Source organism: Oreochromis aureus, linkage group 4 (assembly GCF_013358895.1).
Source record: "Oreochromis aureus strain Israel breed Guangdong linkage group 4, ZZ_aureus, whole genome shotgun sequence".
NCBI classification, from domain to species: Eukaryota; Metazoa; Chordata; class Actinopteri; order Cichliformes; family Cichlidae; genus Oreochromis; species Oreochromis aureus.
In genome coordinates this window covers 26,622,133-26,640,123 of record NC_052945.1, presented here as the reverse complement: position 1 = coordinate 26,640,123, position 17,991 = coordinate 26,622,133, and the positions used below count along the sequence as shown (strand labels likewise).

At 41.7% G+C, this 17,991-nt stretch overlaps 1 protein-coding gene and 1 long non-coding RNA gene across 4 annotated transcripts; one reads left to right on the top strand and one right to left on the bottom strand.

Annotated features, from left to right (window-relative positions):
- Positions 1–285: 285 nt before the first annotated feature.
- LOC120440030 (jupiter microtubule associated homolog 2-like) lies at positions 286–8,288 on the bottom strand. Its single transcript, XM_039611583.1, has 3 exons — positions 8,260–8,288; positions 5,984–6,005; positions 286–758 (listed from the first exon to the last, which is right to left on the bottom strand). Exons 1-3 carry the CDS (start codon positions 8,286–8,288, stop codon positions 495–497), a joined length of 315 nt encoding a protein of 104 aa, XP_039467517.1. The 3' UTR covers positions 286–494.
- Positions 8,289–8,615: 327 nt separating this feature from the next.
- LOC116327840 lies at positions 8,616–12,843 on the top strand. 3 transcript variants are annotated; one of them, XR_005612888.1, is made up of 6 exons: positions 8,616–8,729; positions 8,829–9,003; positions 9,117–9,229; positions 9,616–9,807; positions 9,972–10,104; positions 10,646–12,843. It is a non-coding gene; the product is annotated as an uncharacterized LOC116327840 (long non-coding RNA). The 3 variants fall into 3 exon arrangements; XR_005612889.1 differs by having other exon boundaries at positions 9,117–9,807; positions 10,646–10,767; positions 11,446–12,843; XR_005612887.1 differs by having other exon boundaries at positions 9,117–9,807.
- Positions 12,844–17,991: the final 5,148 nt, after the last annotated feature.

Below are 17,991 nucleotides of genomic sequence, written 5' to 3'. Positions count from 1 at the left end.
GTAGTCCAAACTCTAAACCGTTCTTGAGATGCAGAACATTTCTGCATCTCAAGAACGGTTTAATGTTTAATGTTCTCACACACGCAAAAATCAGACGATTGTGCCTCCAAACAAATTGCACTTACAAATGCTTGTAACATAAATGATGAAAACGGTAACTGCAAAGTTGAGACTGAACAGTGTTACAGTTAAAGTGATAAGCTAGCCATTCAGCTGACTCATCGGTGATTGTAATGAATGCAGGTTTCATTATAGAAGAATTTCAAGGAGAAGACAGACGGAGGGAGTCAGAAACGGGGGATGAAAATGCAAGATGTTGAGGACAACTTATGAGCCCAGGCATCAGGTGTGAACAACAACAATAACTGGGCTGCATTTAGGTGTACAGATCACATGACCATCAAAAAAGCAGTGTAGGAATGAGAGAAGATTAACAGGGGAGCAGACAAAGAGGTTAATGGACACAAACTGGGAGAGGTGGCACGCTCAGCAGATCAGTAGAACACCACACTAGACTTTCCTCCAGGAGGGTTGAGGACCCTGTTGTGGGTGCGAGGCTTGGGTCCCAGATGAGGCTCGTGGTTCTTCAGCGAAGTGTCATCAGGAAATGAGGAAGGCGTGGGCTCAGGCTCCGAGGGTGCCGAGACAGCAGCGGCAGTGGCAGCGGGTGGCTCTTCCTTGGCTGGTGTATCGGCTGGGGGTGTTGTTTGTTCTTTTGCCTCAGGCTGGCTGGCTTTGGCTTCAGGGAGCTTGAGGAACTGAAACAAACACGCTGACATGCGATATCAAATTGGACACAGCCACTGTGACCTCACCCCCTGGTTATTGCACTCTGTGTTGTGTGTAGTGTGATGGACACTACCATGTTGATTTTTTTGGATCCAGAAGTGATCATAATTAGACAAGAGCATCGAGTAACTATTTATCATCTAAAGCTAGAAAGCTTGAGTCAGTGGCGGTCCTAGCCTGTTTGGCGCCCTGGGCGAACACTCCCTCTGGCGCCCCCCCACACAAAACATAATAAGGATTGTACATTAACATAAAACTGTTGTCCACACACACATATGAAGAGAGAGAGAGAGTATGCATAGTATGCAAACGGCTACCAAACAGCCATCATAATTCGTCATACAATGAGAACAGGACAAATCAACAACTGACAATGACTAATTAATATTAAAATCTGTAACATAATGTATTGTTTGGAGTTTAGTCTGTTACTGTTACTATTTTTACCATTTCTTCTTGGGGCAACTGTAACCCACATTATTTCCTTAGGGATTAATAAAGTATTCTGATTCTGATTGTTTCAGGATGACCTGCCATTATCCAATGACACATCTGTTTACCTGTATCATTTGTTCGTTTCTTCTCCTCTTCTTTTCTCTTTTTCTAAACTGAGCACCTGATGGCTTTGAACTTTTCTAGTCCATCTTCCATTGGTTTTAATTTTGCACTCCAGTATGAACACCCATCCCTCAACCAGAGGATCACCACAACATAACCTAATAGACCTACACCTTAGTTCACAGATTAACTTTGTCTAGGGTGTATTTCTGGGATTTCACACAACCCAGGATTCAAATCATGAATACATAATGGGCTTGGATTTACAACATTATGAATGAAATGTGCTCTATTTGAAGCAGCAGGTCTCCCTCCCTTTCGACGGGTTATGTGTGAGACTTTAAATCATCAAACTGTAAATTATAAATTTTAAATTGTTATTGATCCCTTTACCCCGAGTCCTAAAGTGTATATTTATTTTCTTACTCTACTATATTTATTGTTCGTTTATTTGCACTGCTGTAACTGGAGCCTCGTCGTCTCGTCTCTCTATATACTGGACTGTATGTAGCGGAGATGACAATAAAGTTTACTTTGACTTCAGCAGCGCGCAGGCGCACCGAGGGCTCTCGCGCTCAGTTTTCGTGTATAGAATTAAATTATAAGTCTGTATCATAATGTCCGGTGTTTTCGTGTTTGTTGTTTTGTTTTTATTTTGTTTTATTTTGCGAGTTGGTTATTAGATGCTGCTCCAGCCAGCCAGAGAATCCCCCGCCGCCCCGCCCTCTCCTCCCTGTGCCGCAAGCAGCAGGCGCACCTCGCAAACGGAGGGCGCCCTTACTCCCAGCAAATGGGCGATAGAAAACCGATTGATGCCTATGACATTCCCAATATGCGCTGGCTGCCGTCGGGGCAGCATGAGTACGAGCATTTTTTTTTTTTTTTTTTTTGCCGATGCCCGTGATGCCGCCCCCCATCACGATGCCGCCCCGGGCAACCGCCCGTGTCGCCCGTATCTAAAACCGCTACTGCCCATCACGATGCCGCCCCGGGCAACCGCCCGTGTCGCCCGTATCTAAAACCGCTACTGGCTTGAGTTTATGTAAGACACCACAAGCCCTGCCATTTTCAAGTCCAGTTCACTAACTGGAGGAGGGTTAAATCACATATTTGTTACATTTGAGATCTAAGTGGAACTAATAAGCGTTTTAAAAAAAATGCAGAGATGGGGGACAATTTATAGAGACTATCTCACATTTTCATTGTTTGCATGGAGCTATATGCAGTAAAGCATTAACTGACTCATTAACTAACTTCCTAAACAACTAAATGCCATGTTGCCATATCATTTTTTGATTGGTCGACATTGTACATTTTTCCACCAATAGGAAAGGGTGGGGTTTTTTTGGTTTTGTTTTTGCTAAACAACGATAGTATTCAGGAAAAAAACAAACACTGCATATATTTTTTATCATAACTCTGGATTTACGTGGCCTATCAACACAATTTAAAAACTGCTATAAAGTCCACACGTTTTCCGTCAATTGTTCCGTCTGTCCTGCTCATTGACTGTAGAAAACATGGACGACGCGACTCCGCCTCCTCCCATTGTGCAAAAATGAAGCCAAAATATCCCGCTTGTGGAGGCTGCCATCTTGCAAATTTGGAGCCAGAGTCTGCGCAGTAGTGACTTGAGGTGGAGCGACTGTGTAACGCCTCCCGCCCACACCCCGCTGGACATGACCGCAAACACGCCCCCTACACTTTTTACGTAGCCCGGCTGCTCGAGGTTTTTTTGCTGGTTTACCGCGACTGACGACTCGCTTTATTAAAGTAAATACAACCATGTCACTGTTATAAAAAGACACACAGCTTATCATCTTATAGTTCTAAAATCACTCTGTTGTTAATTCGTTAGCTAGATTAGCCGCTAGCATACGCACTGTGTTGGAGGCTTGTTGCTAGCTAGTTAGCGATGCTACACACCTAATACTCTTAATAGTCTGTGTTATTGAAGGATTCAGCACTTCTTATGTTTGTTATCCATTATTAGACAGCGATGAGATCATCTGCACACTCTACAGAGGCCCAGAGTTACTGTTAATATCAAAAATATAATGCTGTCCTTTGAGATTTTAACATAAGACTGTGAGTGTAATGGATCTAAAACGGTTTAAATCTTCAGAGCCCTCTACAGCCTGGTAACATGGAGACTTTAAAAACATCAGCAGAACGTTTCAGTAGTGTAGTCTAATTTGTTCTTTTCATTTAATAATAGAGTCCGTATTATATCAACAGCTACATTCACCCTGGAGAGAAACTAGTGAGGGAGACCATCAGGACCAAGCTGGGTTTCCTGGGTCCAGAGGTTTGGAGAAACTTCTTCCCTTTCTTTCATCACAGCTGTCCTGTGCCAGAGGTGCTGTTGACCTACTGAAAGAGACTTCATTTAAGAAACACCAGGAAGACTGAAGCTCATCACATAGATCAAGCAGGACTTATGATCTTCACCAGCAGCTCCCTCACAGGGAAATCTAAAGCACTCCTCTGTAGGCCCGACCCAGGAGATGGATAAACCCAGCATTTCATGAACACTGTGATGGAGACCTTTGGTTTGTGTAATGTTATAAATACTCGGATACTCCCCAGAGGCTCCGGACTTTTACATAAAGATATTATATTCAGTCCTGTAGAAAGTTATATATTCAAAAATATATGATCCTCTCTGGTTACTCTGGTATGAATAACTCTGAATCACTTTATGGTAAATAACACATTATCTGCAAAAAAATGTGAAAGAATTCCAGATGACAAGTTTGTAGTTCAACATACAAGTGACGACCTTTGAACTTCATCAGGTTTTATTTAATTGTGTTAGAGAAAATCTCATATGCTCTTCATGCAGCTGAGTACATCAAGTGTTTAAAACGGAAGCTGTGCAGGTCTGAGATCAGCAGCTTTGTGAAACACCAAACTGAGGTCCTGTTAATGCTGATATATAGTGACACAGTTACAGGGGTGATTAATCCTTTTGTTTTTTGTCTTTAACTTTATCAATAAAGCTGCAGCTTCCACTACAGCACATGTGGTACTTTAACCTTTGCACTGTTTTCATCAGTTCATTTTGCAGTTAACATGTGAACATGTTGGATGATCTGTCTGCTGTCACTGGGTGGTGCTGAGGTCTGAATCTGAGGGCAGCTCCTGTAATCACAAAGAGAACAGAACCATCAAACTCAGATATAAATTTTATCCCTCAAAATTGAAATAAAGCTGATTCTTCTGTCCTCACACACTCAGGATCTGAAGTTCTTCTCTTACATTTTTTCAGTATTACAGTACACTACAGTACTTTAATCCATAGTTCCTGATTAATGAGGAGTTACTGAAGTACAAGCTTTTAAAAAAGATGTTACTGTCTTTACAGATGTGGCAAGAGACTGAAAACATGCTGTTGTTTGCACATATTTAATAATCAGTTCTGCACAGGAGCTGAAGCAGTGTGCAGCCTGTTGCTTTTACAGTATAATACTTGTAATAAAAGTACAGTAACAGTAATTAGTGACTGAGCAGCCCGGGGCGTTTCTCTTGATTTCTTTAGTAAATTCATTCACCTGCACAGATTAGCTAAACGAACCCCGACAGCCGAGTGCTCATTTTAGCTAGCTAGGTCTCGGGACATAGCTAAGGACAGTAGTTACGGATTAGCTTACAAACACGTTTAACTTACCGAAAAAGTGCAGCGGGACCTCGGGTCCTTCTGTCGGGTAGTCCAGTTTACTGAAGAACACCTCAGGCTGTCAGGTTAAAACACTCGGCCGTGTTTTCATAGCGTAAACGCTGGCCCGCCTCTCAGAGCCTACGCTCTATCTGCTATTCCCGAACAGAGATACGCAAGTTTCTCCGTGACTGCAGCTGCCAGTCAAAGCTGCTATGATGACGTTTCGCCCCAATTTAACATCACCGCGGTAGGAATTAGAATCAAACTTATGGGAAAGGAGACCCCTTGGACATCAATCAGCATGATGAGAACTATTGATAAGAAAAGAAAGAATCTTTGGAAAAAAATTATCTAAGGAGAATAAATTTATTTTAGTCTGACCCCAGTCCCATCCGCTAACATGGAGGAGGCGGGGTTTATGACCTATACTGCAGCCAGACACCAGGGGGCGATAGAGACGTTTTGGCTTCATTTTGGGGAGCTGTGGCGTCGTCCATGTTTTCTACAGTCAATGGTCCTGCTCACATCTCCAATGGTTGTACACGTTGTCATTGACGTGGCTTCTCTCCCCATCAGCCACGCAGTGTTGCCAACTTAGCGACTTTGTCGCTATATTTAGCGAGTTTTCAGACCCCCTAGCGACTTTTTTTCTTAAAAAAGTCGCTAAAAAAAGACGTGAAAGCGCGTATCGCTTTTACTCTCAACAAGCAGCGGGTGCTGTAACACAGTCAGTTCTTCTTTTACTCTTTTACTCTTATGCTGTTTTGTGGATCACAAGGTTTAAAACTACTTATAAACACACACACACAAAGTAACTCCACCAGAGTGCCTATTTCGGATCACTTTTGCCGGTCCAAGCCCGGGTAAAGGAGCAGGGTTGGAATTGTGACATTAAAAAAACCAATAATTGCTAAAAAAAATTTAATTTGTAGTTCTAAATAAACTCTAAATGCATTTAGGACGTTTTTTACTCACTTTATGTCTCTTCCACAATGTTATTTCTCTCTCCAACAACATAGGTTACAATTATATTAGCATGACCAATTATGCAAATTAGGTGATGACGTCATTTAGCGACTTCTAGCGACTTTTAGGACAGCCAATAGCGATTTTCCTTACTGAGGAGTTGGCAACACTGCAGCCACGTCGCTTTGCTAGCTAAAACACCGGTGTCGGCAAATAACGACGTTGATTAGCTGCGTTTATACGAATGTGAATCGCATCATTGGCTGGAGCAGCCAGTCATCGATCACTTACTGACTCACGCTGCAAAACAGAATAAATTGGTAACGTATTTATTTTAATTTCAATTCAGGTTAGATTTTTTTTCGTGCGCAACGCAGATTTTCTGTGCCCGCAGACCGTGTCAGCAGTGCCCGCAGCTTAGAGCAGCGGTCCCCAACCTTTTTTGCGCCACGGACCGGTTTATGCCCGACAAGGTGTCGCGGATAAATACAACAAAATAAAACTATGAGCTGCTGTAGAGTGAATCGCCAACTCAGCATGCATTCAAGTTCTATACTCTTGCTAATGACCTACTAGGTGTGTTGCAACAGGGAGACATGGAAAAGTTGCAGGACAGCGGCCCTCGAGGACTGGAGTTTGAGACCCCTGCCCTATATTCTCTTTCCATCACCCCCAACCGGTCGCAGCAGATGGCCGCCCCTTCTTGAGCCTGGTTCTGCTGGAGGTTTCTTCCTAAAGGGAGTTTTTCCTCCCCACTGTCGCCTAGTGCTTGCTCAAAGGGGATCATTGTATTGTTGGGGTTTGTCTGGCTTTTACTGTAGTATTTTCACCTTACAGTATAAAGCAGCTTGAGGAGACTGTTGTTTTGCCATGATGCTATATAATCTTAAATATAACAGAATTTTAAAAACATCTATTATAGCATCAAAGTAAAACAAAAAAAACTTAAGTATACTTCATTGAAATTAATCAGAATTTCTAACCTAACAAAAAAAGAAAAGGAAAAAAAGGATTCACCTTTAAATAAAAATACAAATCACAAACAAATTCTGATTTTTGTTGTGTTATTTTGTGTTGTAATTTCATAATTGTAGGAATCATGTAGGGACGTATATCAACCGGTAAATTGAGAGCTTCGCTTTCACACTCAGCTTTCTCTTCACCACAACAGACCGGTTGTGGTGAAACTTTTATTTTCACTGACACTTAGTGAGCATTCTTGTTTTGATTTAGCCATACCTTATATTTATTCTGTAGTTTGCAAATATTTACAATGTTTACAGGATCAGTCTCCTGCCCTTCTTCAGCCAGTTTGGCCAAGCTATCTCACAATACATTAAAGTAGAATGTCGGGAGTAAAAGTAGAAGTTCCTGAAAATTGTACTTAAGTACATTTCCCACCTCTGTAAGTTCTTCAAAATCTCTCGGTTGACCTTGTCACAGTGTTGCACACTGTCTTTCGCCTCCCTTGTGGCTAGATGTGCGATCCTACTAAGATGGAGGGGTGCTCTTTTGCCCACCCATGCTCAGTGGTTGAGGGACCTTATGTACAGGGGTGCAAATAAGTGGTCCGCAGGTGCGCATGCGCTGTCAAAATAAAAGACGCGCACCAGATAAGAAGTTGCAACGCTTGTTTGCTTACATAAGATTTTCTAGAGGAGGAGAGATTTGTTTAGAACTCTTAAAGATGTCGAAGAAGCAAGCTCCTTTAAGCAATTACTTTAAGCAATTACTTTTGTGTTCCTCCACCTCCAAAGAAATGTCAGAAGGAGTCCGAATTGCAAAAGAAGCGCATATTCTCGGAAAAGGGATTTTCATGACATATTCTGCACCACATCTCTGTGCGTTCATCATTTGTTTAAAGCCAGTTCACCTCCTGCAACCACTTTTCCGAGAATACTTACAGTTGAGTACAAAAGTATTTGTGCCATGACACAAAGGGAGATTTGCCTCTATACACCAGTTGATTTGAAATGAAGATTTAAAAAATGTGAATAAATATTCACTCACTAGCCACTTTATTAGGTATACCTCTGTGGTATCAGGTTGGACCCTCGTTTCCCTGCAGAGCTGGCTCAGATTCAAAATAGTGCTGGAAACATTCCTCAGACTTCTGGGTCCGCATTGCCTTGACAGCATTGCCATGACATACACCACAGTCTGGCCATTCTCCTCTGACATCAATGTGGCATTTTTGCACCGACAACTGACGCTCACTGGATATACTAAAAGTCATGCCACATTCAGTCACTTAAATCACTTTTCTTCCCCATTCTGATGCTCACTTTGATCTTGAGCAGAAAGTGTTGACCATGTCTACGTGCCCAAATGCACTGAGTTGCTACCATGTGATTGGCTGAGTAGACTATTTTCGTTAACAAAGAGTTAGACAAGTGCACATTACAAAGTGTCAGTGTTGAATGAAGTGTTTGATTTCAGAACTTTAACAAAATACTGTATTAACTGGGCTTTGCTTTAATGCCGAAGAATGAAAGGCTAAAACCATTTCTGTTGGATGTCAGTCAAAGAAGGCGTCTATCAAAGCTTTAGACTTGTAGTCTTGTGAGTTGAATTGCAGCAGTGCTACATCACTGTCAAATAAATGCTAACACTCTGTTTATTTTATTTTTTTCTATTTATAGGAAAGATGTGAAAAAAAGGGGAAAAGACTACCATCGTCACATCTTTCAACAGGAACCTCACTGCCAGGAACGATGCTAACCCAGCTACTAATGCTTTTGTCACTTCTCCCGAGGTAAGAAGTTACAGGGACCACACACGGTCTTTCTCTGAATGTTTGTGACCTTAAAAAACGTCACTTATACCTGTCGACCTGTTGTGTTACTTTATGTAGATAGTCACTGCCCTGGCCCTCGCTGGGACCCTCAGCTTCAACCCTGAAAATGACTACCTGACTGCTCCAATGGGGAGAAGTTCAAGCTGGAGCCCCCCACTAGCTCCCCTCCAGAGACTTTGACCCAGACCAGGACACCTACCAGCACCTCCCTGCTGAGAGCAGCTCAGTCAAGGTGATAACTCTTTTCAGATACAGAACCCAGTCTACAAAGATTTAACAAGTCCTGTTTGACTTGCTATATTTACATAGAGCCTTTATTTCTCTCCCTTATTTGATAATGTTCAGGTAGATGTAAATCCTTCCACTAACCACCTGCAGCTGCTGGAGCCATTCGACAAGTGGAATGGAAAAGACCTAGAGGACATGACAGTCCAAACCATCACAATGAAGTGATCCTTGTAAACCTGATGGAATATCTCATAAGCTCCATTTTGACTGAAAACTATTAACTGTTAACTTCATATACTGTGCCCTTCATCCATACACATTAAGGCAAACAGCTAGACACTTCAATGTACAAAGCTACAGTGTCCAGATGTTTTTATATTTAAAAACAAAATATGTGACCAGTAAGTAAGATTTGTTTGTGGTAGGAAAGGGTGAACTTGAGCCTAAGAAAGAGGGCAGAGACATTAAAAATTAGTTTAAAACACATCTGTTGTTTTAAGAATTAATAATGGAGAAAGGAATTGTTAATGGGTTTTTATAACTGTTAAATATTTTTATTGACTCGCCCTAATTTCCCCTTCATCTCTTCTTTCTCTCTTCTGCTGAAATGCTGTAGGTGAAGGGAAACTGCACCACTGACCACATCAGTGCCGACAGGCCCTAGCTGAAATTTCGTGGCCACCTGAACAACATCTCCAACAATCTGCTGATCGGTGCGGTCAATATCGAGAACGCCGCCGTCAACAAGATCAAGAACCAGCTGACTGGAGAGTATGGTGGGCTGCCAGTTGTGGCTCGCTACTACAAGGTAAATGTGATGCGAGACCGCATCAGGTTAAGCTTGATTGAATTTGCACACCTTCCTTTTGATGTTTCATCTTTTTCTAACAGACTATTTCTCCATTTTCGGCTCAGGGCTTTAAGAGCAGATGCAGTTAAAAATGTTCCTCAGATATTCCTTTTACGTTACAGGCTAACGGAGCGAGCTGGGTGGTAGTTGGTGACGAGAACTATGGAGAGGGATCCAGCAGAGAGCACGCTGCCCAAGAGCCACGACACCTGGGAGGACGCGCCATCATCATTAAGAGCTTTGCCAGAATAAACGGTCAGTGTCATGGCATGGGAAAAAAAGATTTTCTGGCATCTCTTTCTCACATATGCAAATATTTTTATGTTTTAGGATCTGATGGTTATTTAATAAAATATGGACATATGTACCACATTGTCTGGCCTAGATGCATCATCTTTCTCTCACTCTCAAGGATGATGATTTATTTTGTTTGTTTCTTTTTTCAAAACAATTCAATCATGAAAAATCTTTGTATTATACTTTTCTATCAGTCTAATAATTTTACATGTAACTTTAGCCAAAATATCACCAAGTTATTTTTTTCCAAACCCAAAAATGGTATTTGAAACAGCCCTACACTATAGTTCTGTGCAGTTCTGATTGTAAATATGCTTACACTCACAGGTCACTTCATTAGGTACACCTGTTCTACTGCTCATTAACACAGATATTTAATCAGCCAATCACAGGCAGCAACTCCACTGACCTTATGTTTCTGTTTAGCCTGTCAAAGAGCTTTTCATTGGTGACCTGATTAAAGTAAGTTGTTTTTATATTTTCTGTTGCTTCCACATAGAGACTAACCTGAAGAAGCAAGGCCTGCTGCCTCTGATGTTTGCTGACCCTCATGACTATGATAGAATTTGCCCAGATGATAAGATTTCAATCACTGGCCTGAAATCATTTGCCCCTGGCAAGGTGAGCAAAAACTCTGCACTAATGAAACATTGATGCAAAGGACGATCCAGCTCTTCTTTTTCATTTTCCTTTGCATTAACAAGACTATAATAATTGTGCATCTTCCTCCGGCCCCTAACACCCGTGATCAAACACAGTGAGGGCAGCCAGGAGTCCATCTCTCTAAACCACACCTTTAGCGACACACAGATTGAATGGTTCAAGGCTGGCTCCACCCTCAATATGGTAAAGGCGCTCCAGTAACCTTAAGGGGGGGGAGCTGTTGGGGAGGGAGGTGGCTTGTGGGCTTAAAAAAAATGTGTAGCTGGAGAGGGGTCTTTGCAAACAGGGAAAGACGATGTGAAAGAGAGAACAGTCACTCACATGGGCTCAAACACACAGACAGGATTACAGTGCGAGCCGTCCCGATTGACAGGCAGAATTGCACAAATGCTCTTAGTTGACGCTTCGCAGCGTCCTCCAAACCTGCAGTACTCCTCAGTTCAGAATCACATTTATTATTCTCAGTTATTCGTTGTAGCATTTAGTTCATACGCAGGTACTCCTCTCTTCCACTGAATGTGAGCACTGATATCATTACTGTATTCCTCTCGAATGTAGAAGCGTTATTCATTATGCACTGCATGTAAGATGCATGTATGCAGTCCCTGTCTGTGCATCATTTATTGTTTGTTTCAGCACACTCAGTCCAAACAGCTGCGTTCCTTCATCCCCAAACCTTGAAGTCAGAAGAGGTGGAGGTTCAATCTCACACGGTTGTTGGGCGATTGTCCCAGTCCCAGTTTTTCTGTTTGCCCTCGTCATCACCCGGACCTGCCGGTTAGTGTGTGATTTCCTAGCGTAGCTGTAATGGGAGATCACTGAGTGTCTTTGAGCCAAATGTTTCTCAAGGTTGGCGCGATAGACCTGCTGTGTTCTTGCACAATCTGGTGTCCAGATGCTTGTACAATAGCATTTTATAGAGACAGAAAGAAAGAAGTTTAAGTTTAAGGTTGTTTCACCATTCAGTGTTTCTCCTCTGCAGACCCTCTTGCAAACATGAGACTCTCTAAGACTAATCCGCAACTTGTAATACCACTTGTTAATACTCACTTTTAAGATGCATATGAATAAAAGAAGGAGTAATATAAAAGTGACATGCTGAATGCTGCCTGTCTAAATGAGAGCCATTAACTTGCTGCTTGATTTTTACAGTAAAAAGGGGCTCGTTTGTCTATTTTCTTAACATTTAGTCTTGTTCAAATGATCTAAAGCTCATCTAAAATAAAAGCACCCTCTCTCATTGCTCTAGCTTTTATCTGAAGTGTGAGTCCACACAAGGATGTGAAGCATTAAGCAGAACAAGGAAAGTGAGTGAATCAGCTGTGCGATGCATGCTTGGATGAGTTAGTATGCATTAGAGTCGGGCCAGCTCCTTATGTCCTCGACGCCACAGTCGCCCCTTGATGACTGCTAGGCAGCTAGACTTCTTCACCTCCGCCCAATAGTTATGTGACCTACAAATACAAGCCGAGGAGGGTCACCGCACTGTTCATACATTCGTGTTTTATTCTGATGGTTAAAAACTACCAAATGAAAACACCTGAAAATTAAGATCTATCAATATTATATAGTATGGATCAATATTATCTGTGATTTTGCTTTTTAAAACTAAATTTCTTCACTTTCACTGATGACTTGACTTTTCATAGATGTCTGTAACCAGAGTTTTATGCAGCTTTCCAGAATTCATCAGGATCAAATGCTGATTAAAGTGACCACCGTCCTTTTTAAACAGCTGCTCGTGAAGCCTATACTGTGATGTAAGGTGATGCTTATTGTTCACTGGTTACTGCTTTTGATGTTTAAATCATTGCTGTAAAGCAGCAAATCAGATGATATTGCTCATGAAGGCATTGTGTGGTAGCATGTCTGTTTGGTGCTCAGGTGTGCTCTGTGTGGTCACAGTTATGCTTCTGAAATCACTTTCTTTTGTTCAGATGCAGCGAATAAAAATTGAACATGAACTGATGTTATTTCATAATGCCGATTCTCCTCTCATTAAACTTGATTTTGTTAAAGAAAACAGTGGAAATCATAGAATAGAATAGAATAGAATAATCCTTTAATTGTCCCACAAGGGGAAATTTGGTTGTAACAGCAGCCAGAAAGACACATATACAAACAAACAGTACACAGGACACAGAACAGAAACATACACAATTTTTCTTACATATTTACATTAAGTACAATGGTTACTATAAACAGAGTACTGTACAGTTATTAAATTAAATATAAATAACTACAGATAAGAGGCAAACCAGGTTGTAGTGCGAATCGGTTGATTAACTTATTGCAGTTACAGCGCTGATGGAAACATCTATGATTGTTGGGAGCAGTTCTGATTGTACAGTCTGACAGCTGCAGGGAGGAAGGACCTGCGGAAACGCTCCTTCATGCATCTAGGATGCAGCAATCTCTCACTGAAGGAGCTCTGCAGTTCAGCAACATTTACATGCATGGGGTGGGAGACTCTGTCCATCAGAGATGTTATTTTGGCCAGAGTCCTTCTGTCTCCCACCACCTGCACTGGGAGACAGAGACAAATCATCTGCAGTTTTTTAGATTGCCAAGTTTAACACTTCTTGATCTTTACAATGTAATGAGCAAAATAATAAAGATGGCATTCTGAAGTCACTGCTTTGTGTTTCCTTTGTTAAAGTCTGCACATAATGTCTATCTTTTAATTCAACAGGAAAACCCCAAGTTACGAAATGTTATAGTGTCAGTCACTCCTGATTTCTTTGGAATTTTCTAGAAAAATTAGAAATGGATGCAGTGATTTACTGAAACAGCCAAACATACATGGACATTTGTGCTCAGAGCAATTGGTATACTGAATAATTAGATGCTCTGATATGTTTTTATCATTGTATTGAAGTTTTTGTATAGAGATTTTTTTGTATATGTATATGTGGGTTGATATAAAGTCACTTGATTGATTTATAACTTGGTGAACCAAAGATAATTGTCCATTGATAACAAATTGTGGATAATAAAGTTATTCTAAATAAAAAGAAATGCGGGGTGGCTCAAGATTTTTGCACAGTACTGTAGGCTTGTTGGAATCTTGCATTTCTTCCTGTACTGTGCTACCAGCGTATCCGTTTATGTCTGTGTATAGAAAAATTATGCCTAAATACTCAAAATTAGGTCTTTCCTTGTGTGAGACCTCCTTCACGAAAAGTCAGGAATACAACTGGATTTATTTGTTTTAAGGGGGCTGTAAGAACACAGGAATATTAACTTGGCTCTTTCAATAAGCCAGGAATACACTTATTTTAACCCCGTTTTCAAAGATCAAAACGAATAAAGCAAGTAAAATGTGGCACCACTGTTATATAAAACATTAACTTACCTACCTCATTTTAATGATTGCATTGCACTCTACAAATTGTTGTCCATAAAGAAATATGGACAAAAGAAATGTGAAAAAAACAATACTGAAGTCTCACCGTGAGGTACACCTCCCCCTGGTGGGCCTTATCTGGTATTGCAAGTGAAAGGTTTTGCATTTGTAATTATGTGTGCCTATGGAAAGAGGCACACATATTACTATTCGTCGGATTTATTATTCTTATTATTATTATTATTCTCCATCTTCCGCCTAAATTTCGGCACGTATCACGCCCCGCAGTTTTGAGACAAGCTTCATATATGTTACCTCATTTTGTGCGGCCGGATCTGGAATGGTGTGCTATGACTTTTGGTGTTTATGAATTTTATAGTTTTTAAATATTAATATTTTAGTGAAAATTTTCCCGCTCCTCTGCCAAACAGTTTTGACATTAGGATTACATATGTTAGATCATTTTGTGCGGCTGGAGCTGGACTATTATGTTGTGACTTTTGGTGTTTATGACTTTTATAGTTTTTAAATATTAATATTTTAGTACAAATTTAGGCCAATTCATCTTTTGGCGCCAAATAAACAGACTTCATTTGTGGTGTCTTGGCTCTCTCTAGTGGTATACCGGGAGTAGTACAGCCGAAAAGATTTATCCTTGTGTTGAAAACTCCATATCCCACAATTCATAGCACGCCTCTACAGAGTGAACAATGGCGGCCACCACTTCGTTTTATATGTCTTTTATTCGTGTTTCTAGGTCACAAAATAAACTTTTAAGATATTTTCAGGCGAGAATGTAGGTGTGTAAACTTCAAATATCTGCTTGTTTTATCAAGACATCCCATATTTAGCGACAGTGCTCTGACGACGTTGGTCCTGCCTGACAGCTAGCCGGCTACCTAGCTAGCTGCCGCGCTTGGCTGCAAATGGATAGCGAGGGACTCTCTGTCGTTTCACCTCCCGGTCTCTCGCAAATGCTCGCACAGAATCGGAGTTACAGCTGGATGTGGAAAAAATAACTGAGTTGTTTGGTGGTGCTATAACGCGGAGCTACAACAGTGGGCAGCTATCCACGGTGTATGACAGAAAGGACATGCCGTGACCGCCGATCGACCGGTGTTTGCTAACGCGAGGTCAATCGTGGATCAGGAAAGCGAAGGCAGGAGCGTGAGGTGAACTGAATTTCAGGTAAGAAGTTATGACCTGCACTCTATTTGGGTCAGATATAAACCGAGTTTAGGTGTAGTTTATTTAGCAGCAGTTCTCTTATGTGTTGCTGATAGTCGGCTAGCTAGCTAGCTAGCGCCGCTAGCATAGTTAGCTAGCACCGCTAGCGACCCTTCGTGAAAAAGCACCCAGGCTTGGCTTATATTGAGGCGGGTGAAACTCGTGTCAGCACCCGGTCGCTCGCCGACAGTATGTGTTTTAGCTGGACTTATTTTTCGCTTTATATGGACCGATGATTTATTTATTTATTCATTTTAGTAACGGTATAAACAGTGAAAGGTGGTGGATTGGCCAGATGTAAACTTCAAATATCTGCTCGTGTTACCAAGACATCCCATATTAGCTCTGATGTTTTCGGTGCCTGCAAAGAGCTAGACAGGTAGCTAGCTAACCCGAGCTGGCTGTCTTTTGACTCAGGGTCATAGCTGGACTTATTTTTCGTTTTTATGAGCCGATGAGGGTTTTTTAGTAACGGGTACAAACAGTGAAAGGCGGTGGATTGTCCAGATGCTGGTCGATGTGGAAAAATAACTGAGTTGTTTGGTGGTGTCGCTGACGCGGAGCTACAACCGAGGGCAGCTATCCACCGGTGTGTGTCAGAAAGAACATGCGGGAACGAGGCGGCGAGGCGACCGCCGATCGACCGGTGGTAGATCGTGGATCAGGGAAACCGAAGGCAGGAGAAGCAGGCGGCTGCCGGTCGGAGCGTGAGGTGAATACAGCTGTGTGCGCGCTAAGTTACCGATGTTACCGATGTTGAACTTTATGACAGCCTCCCTGTCATTCTCTCGCCTGTTCAAACTTCAGTCATGAAACTGATCAATGATCGGCTTTTCTCTCTTGTTTGTTTATCGCGCTAAACAACAGCAGCACGTTTAAGCTTGATCAGCTGTTGTTAGAATTCATTTGATTTTAATTTCTAGTATCAGCTGATGTTTGCTGGAGCCACAGCTGTAGAAGCGGCTGGTCGAAACCAGGAGATGACCTTACTGAATCATCAGAGCTGAACTGGTGATGGAGAAACAGGTTTACCTTTTTTTAGGTGACATGAATGAGTTGAAGGAAGTTATGAACTGTTTCTGAGAGAAATAAACACCAAGCTCCTTTTTTTATTTAGCTGACAGCTGGTAACTGTGCAGGGGCGGATCTAGCAAAGCTTTTGCCAGGGGTCCAGGTAGGGCATTAACAGAGAAAGGTGGACACAAAGATATACTTTTCTTTCTTACTCTCATACAGGAGTGCAGAATTATTAGGCAAGTTGTATTTTTGAGGAATAATTTTATTATTGAACAACAACCATGTTCTCAATGAACCCAAAAACACATTAATATCAAAGCTGAATGTTTTCGGAAGTAGTTTTTAGTTTGTGTTTAGTTTTAGCTATTTTAGGGGATATCTGTGTGTGCAGGTGACTATTACTGTGCATAATTATTAGGCAACTTAACAAAAACAAAATATATACCCATTTCAATTATTTATTTTACCAGTGAAACCAATATAACATCTCCACATTCACAAATATACATTTCTGACATTCAAAACAAAAACAAAAACAAATCAGCGACGAATATAGCCACCTTTCTTTGCAAGGACACTCAAAAGCCTGCCATCCATGGATTCTGTCAGTGTTTTGATCTGTTCACCATCAACATTGCGTGCAGCAGCAACCACAGCCTCCCAGACACTGTTCAGAGAGGTGTACTGTTTTCCTCCTTGTAAATCTCACATTTGATGATGGACCACAGGTTCTCAATGGGGTTCAGATCAGGTGAACAAGGAGGCCATGTCATTAGTTTTTCTTCTTTTAAACCCTTTCTTGCCAGCCACGCTGTGGAGTACTTGGACGCGTGTGATGGAGCATTGTCCTGCATGAAAATCATGTTTTTCTTGAAGGATGCAGACTTTTTCCTGTACCACTGCTTGAAGAAGGTGTCTTCCAGAAACTTGCAGTAGGACTGGGAGTTGAGCTTGACGCCATCCTCAACCCGAAAAGGCCCCACAAGCTCACCTTTGATGATACCAGCCCAAACCAGTACTCCACCTCCACCTTGCTGGCGTCTGAGTGGGACTGGAGCTCTCTGCCTTTACCAATCCAGCCACGGGCCCATCCATCTGGCCCATCAAGACTCACTCTCATTTCATCAGTCCATAAAACCTTAGAAAAATCAGTCTTGAGATATTTCTTGGCCCAGTCTTGACGTTTCAGCTTGTGTGTCTTGTTCAGTGGTGGTCGTCTTTCAGCCTTTCTTACCTTGGCCATGTCTCTGAGTATTGCACACCTTGTGCTTTTGGGCACTCCAGTGATGTTGCAGCTCTGAAATATGGCCAAACTGGTGGCAAGTGGCATCTTGGCAGCTGCACGCTTGACTTTTCTCAGTTCATGGGCAGTTATTTTGCGCCTTGGTTTTTCCACACGCTTCTTGCGACCCTGTTGACTATTTTGAATGAAACGCTTGATTGTTCGATGATCACGCTTCAGAAGCTTTGCGATTTTAAGACTGCTGCATGCCTCTGCAAGATATCTCACTATTTTTGACTTTTCTGAGCCTGTCAAGTCCTTCTTTTGACCCATTTTGCCAAAGGAAAGGAAGTTGCCTAATAATTATGCA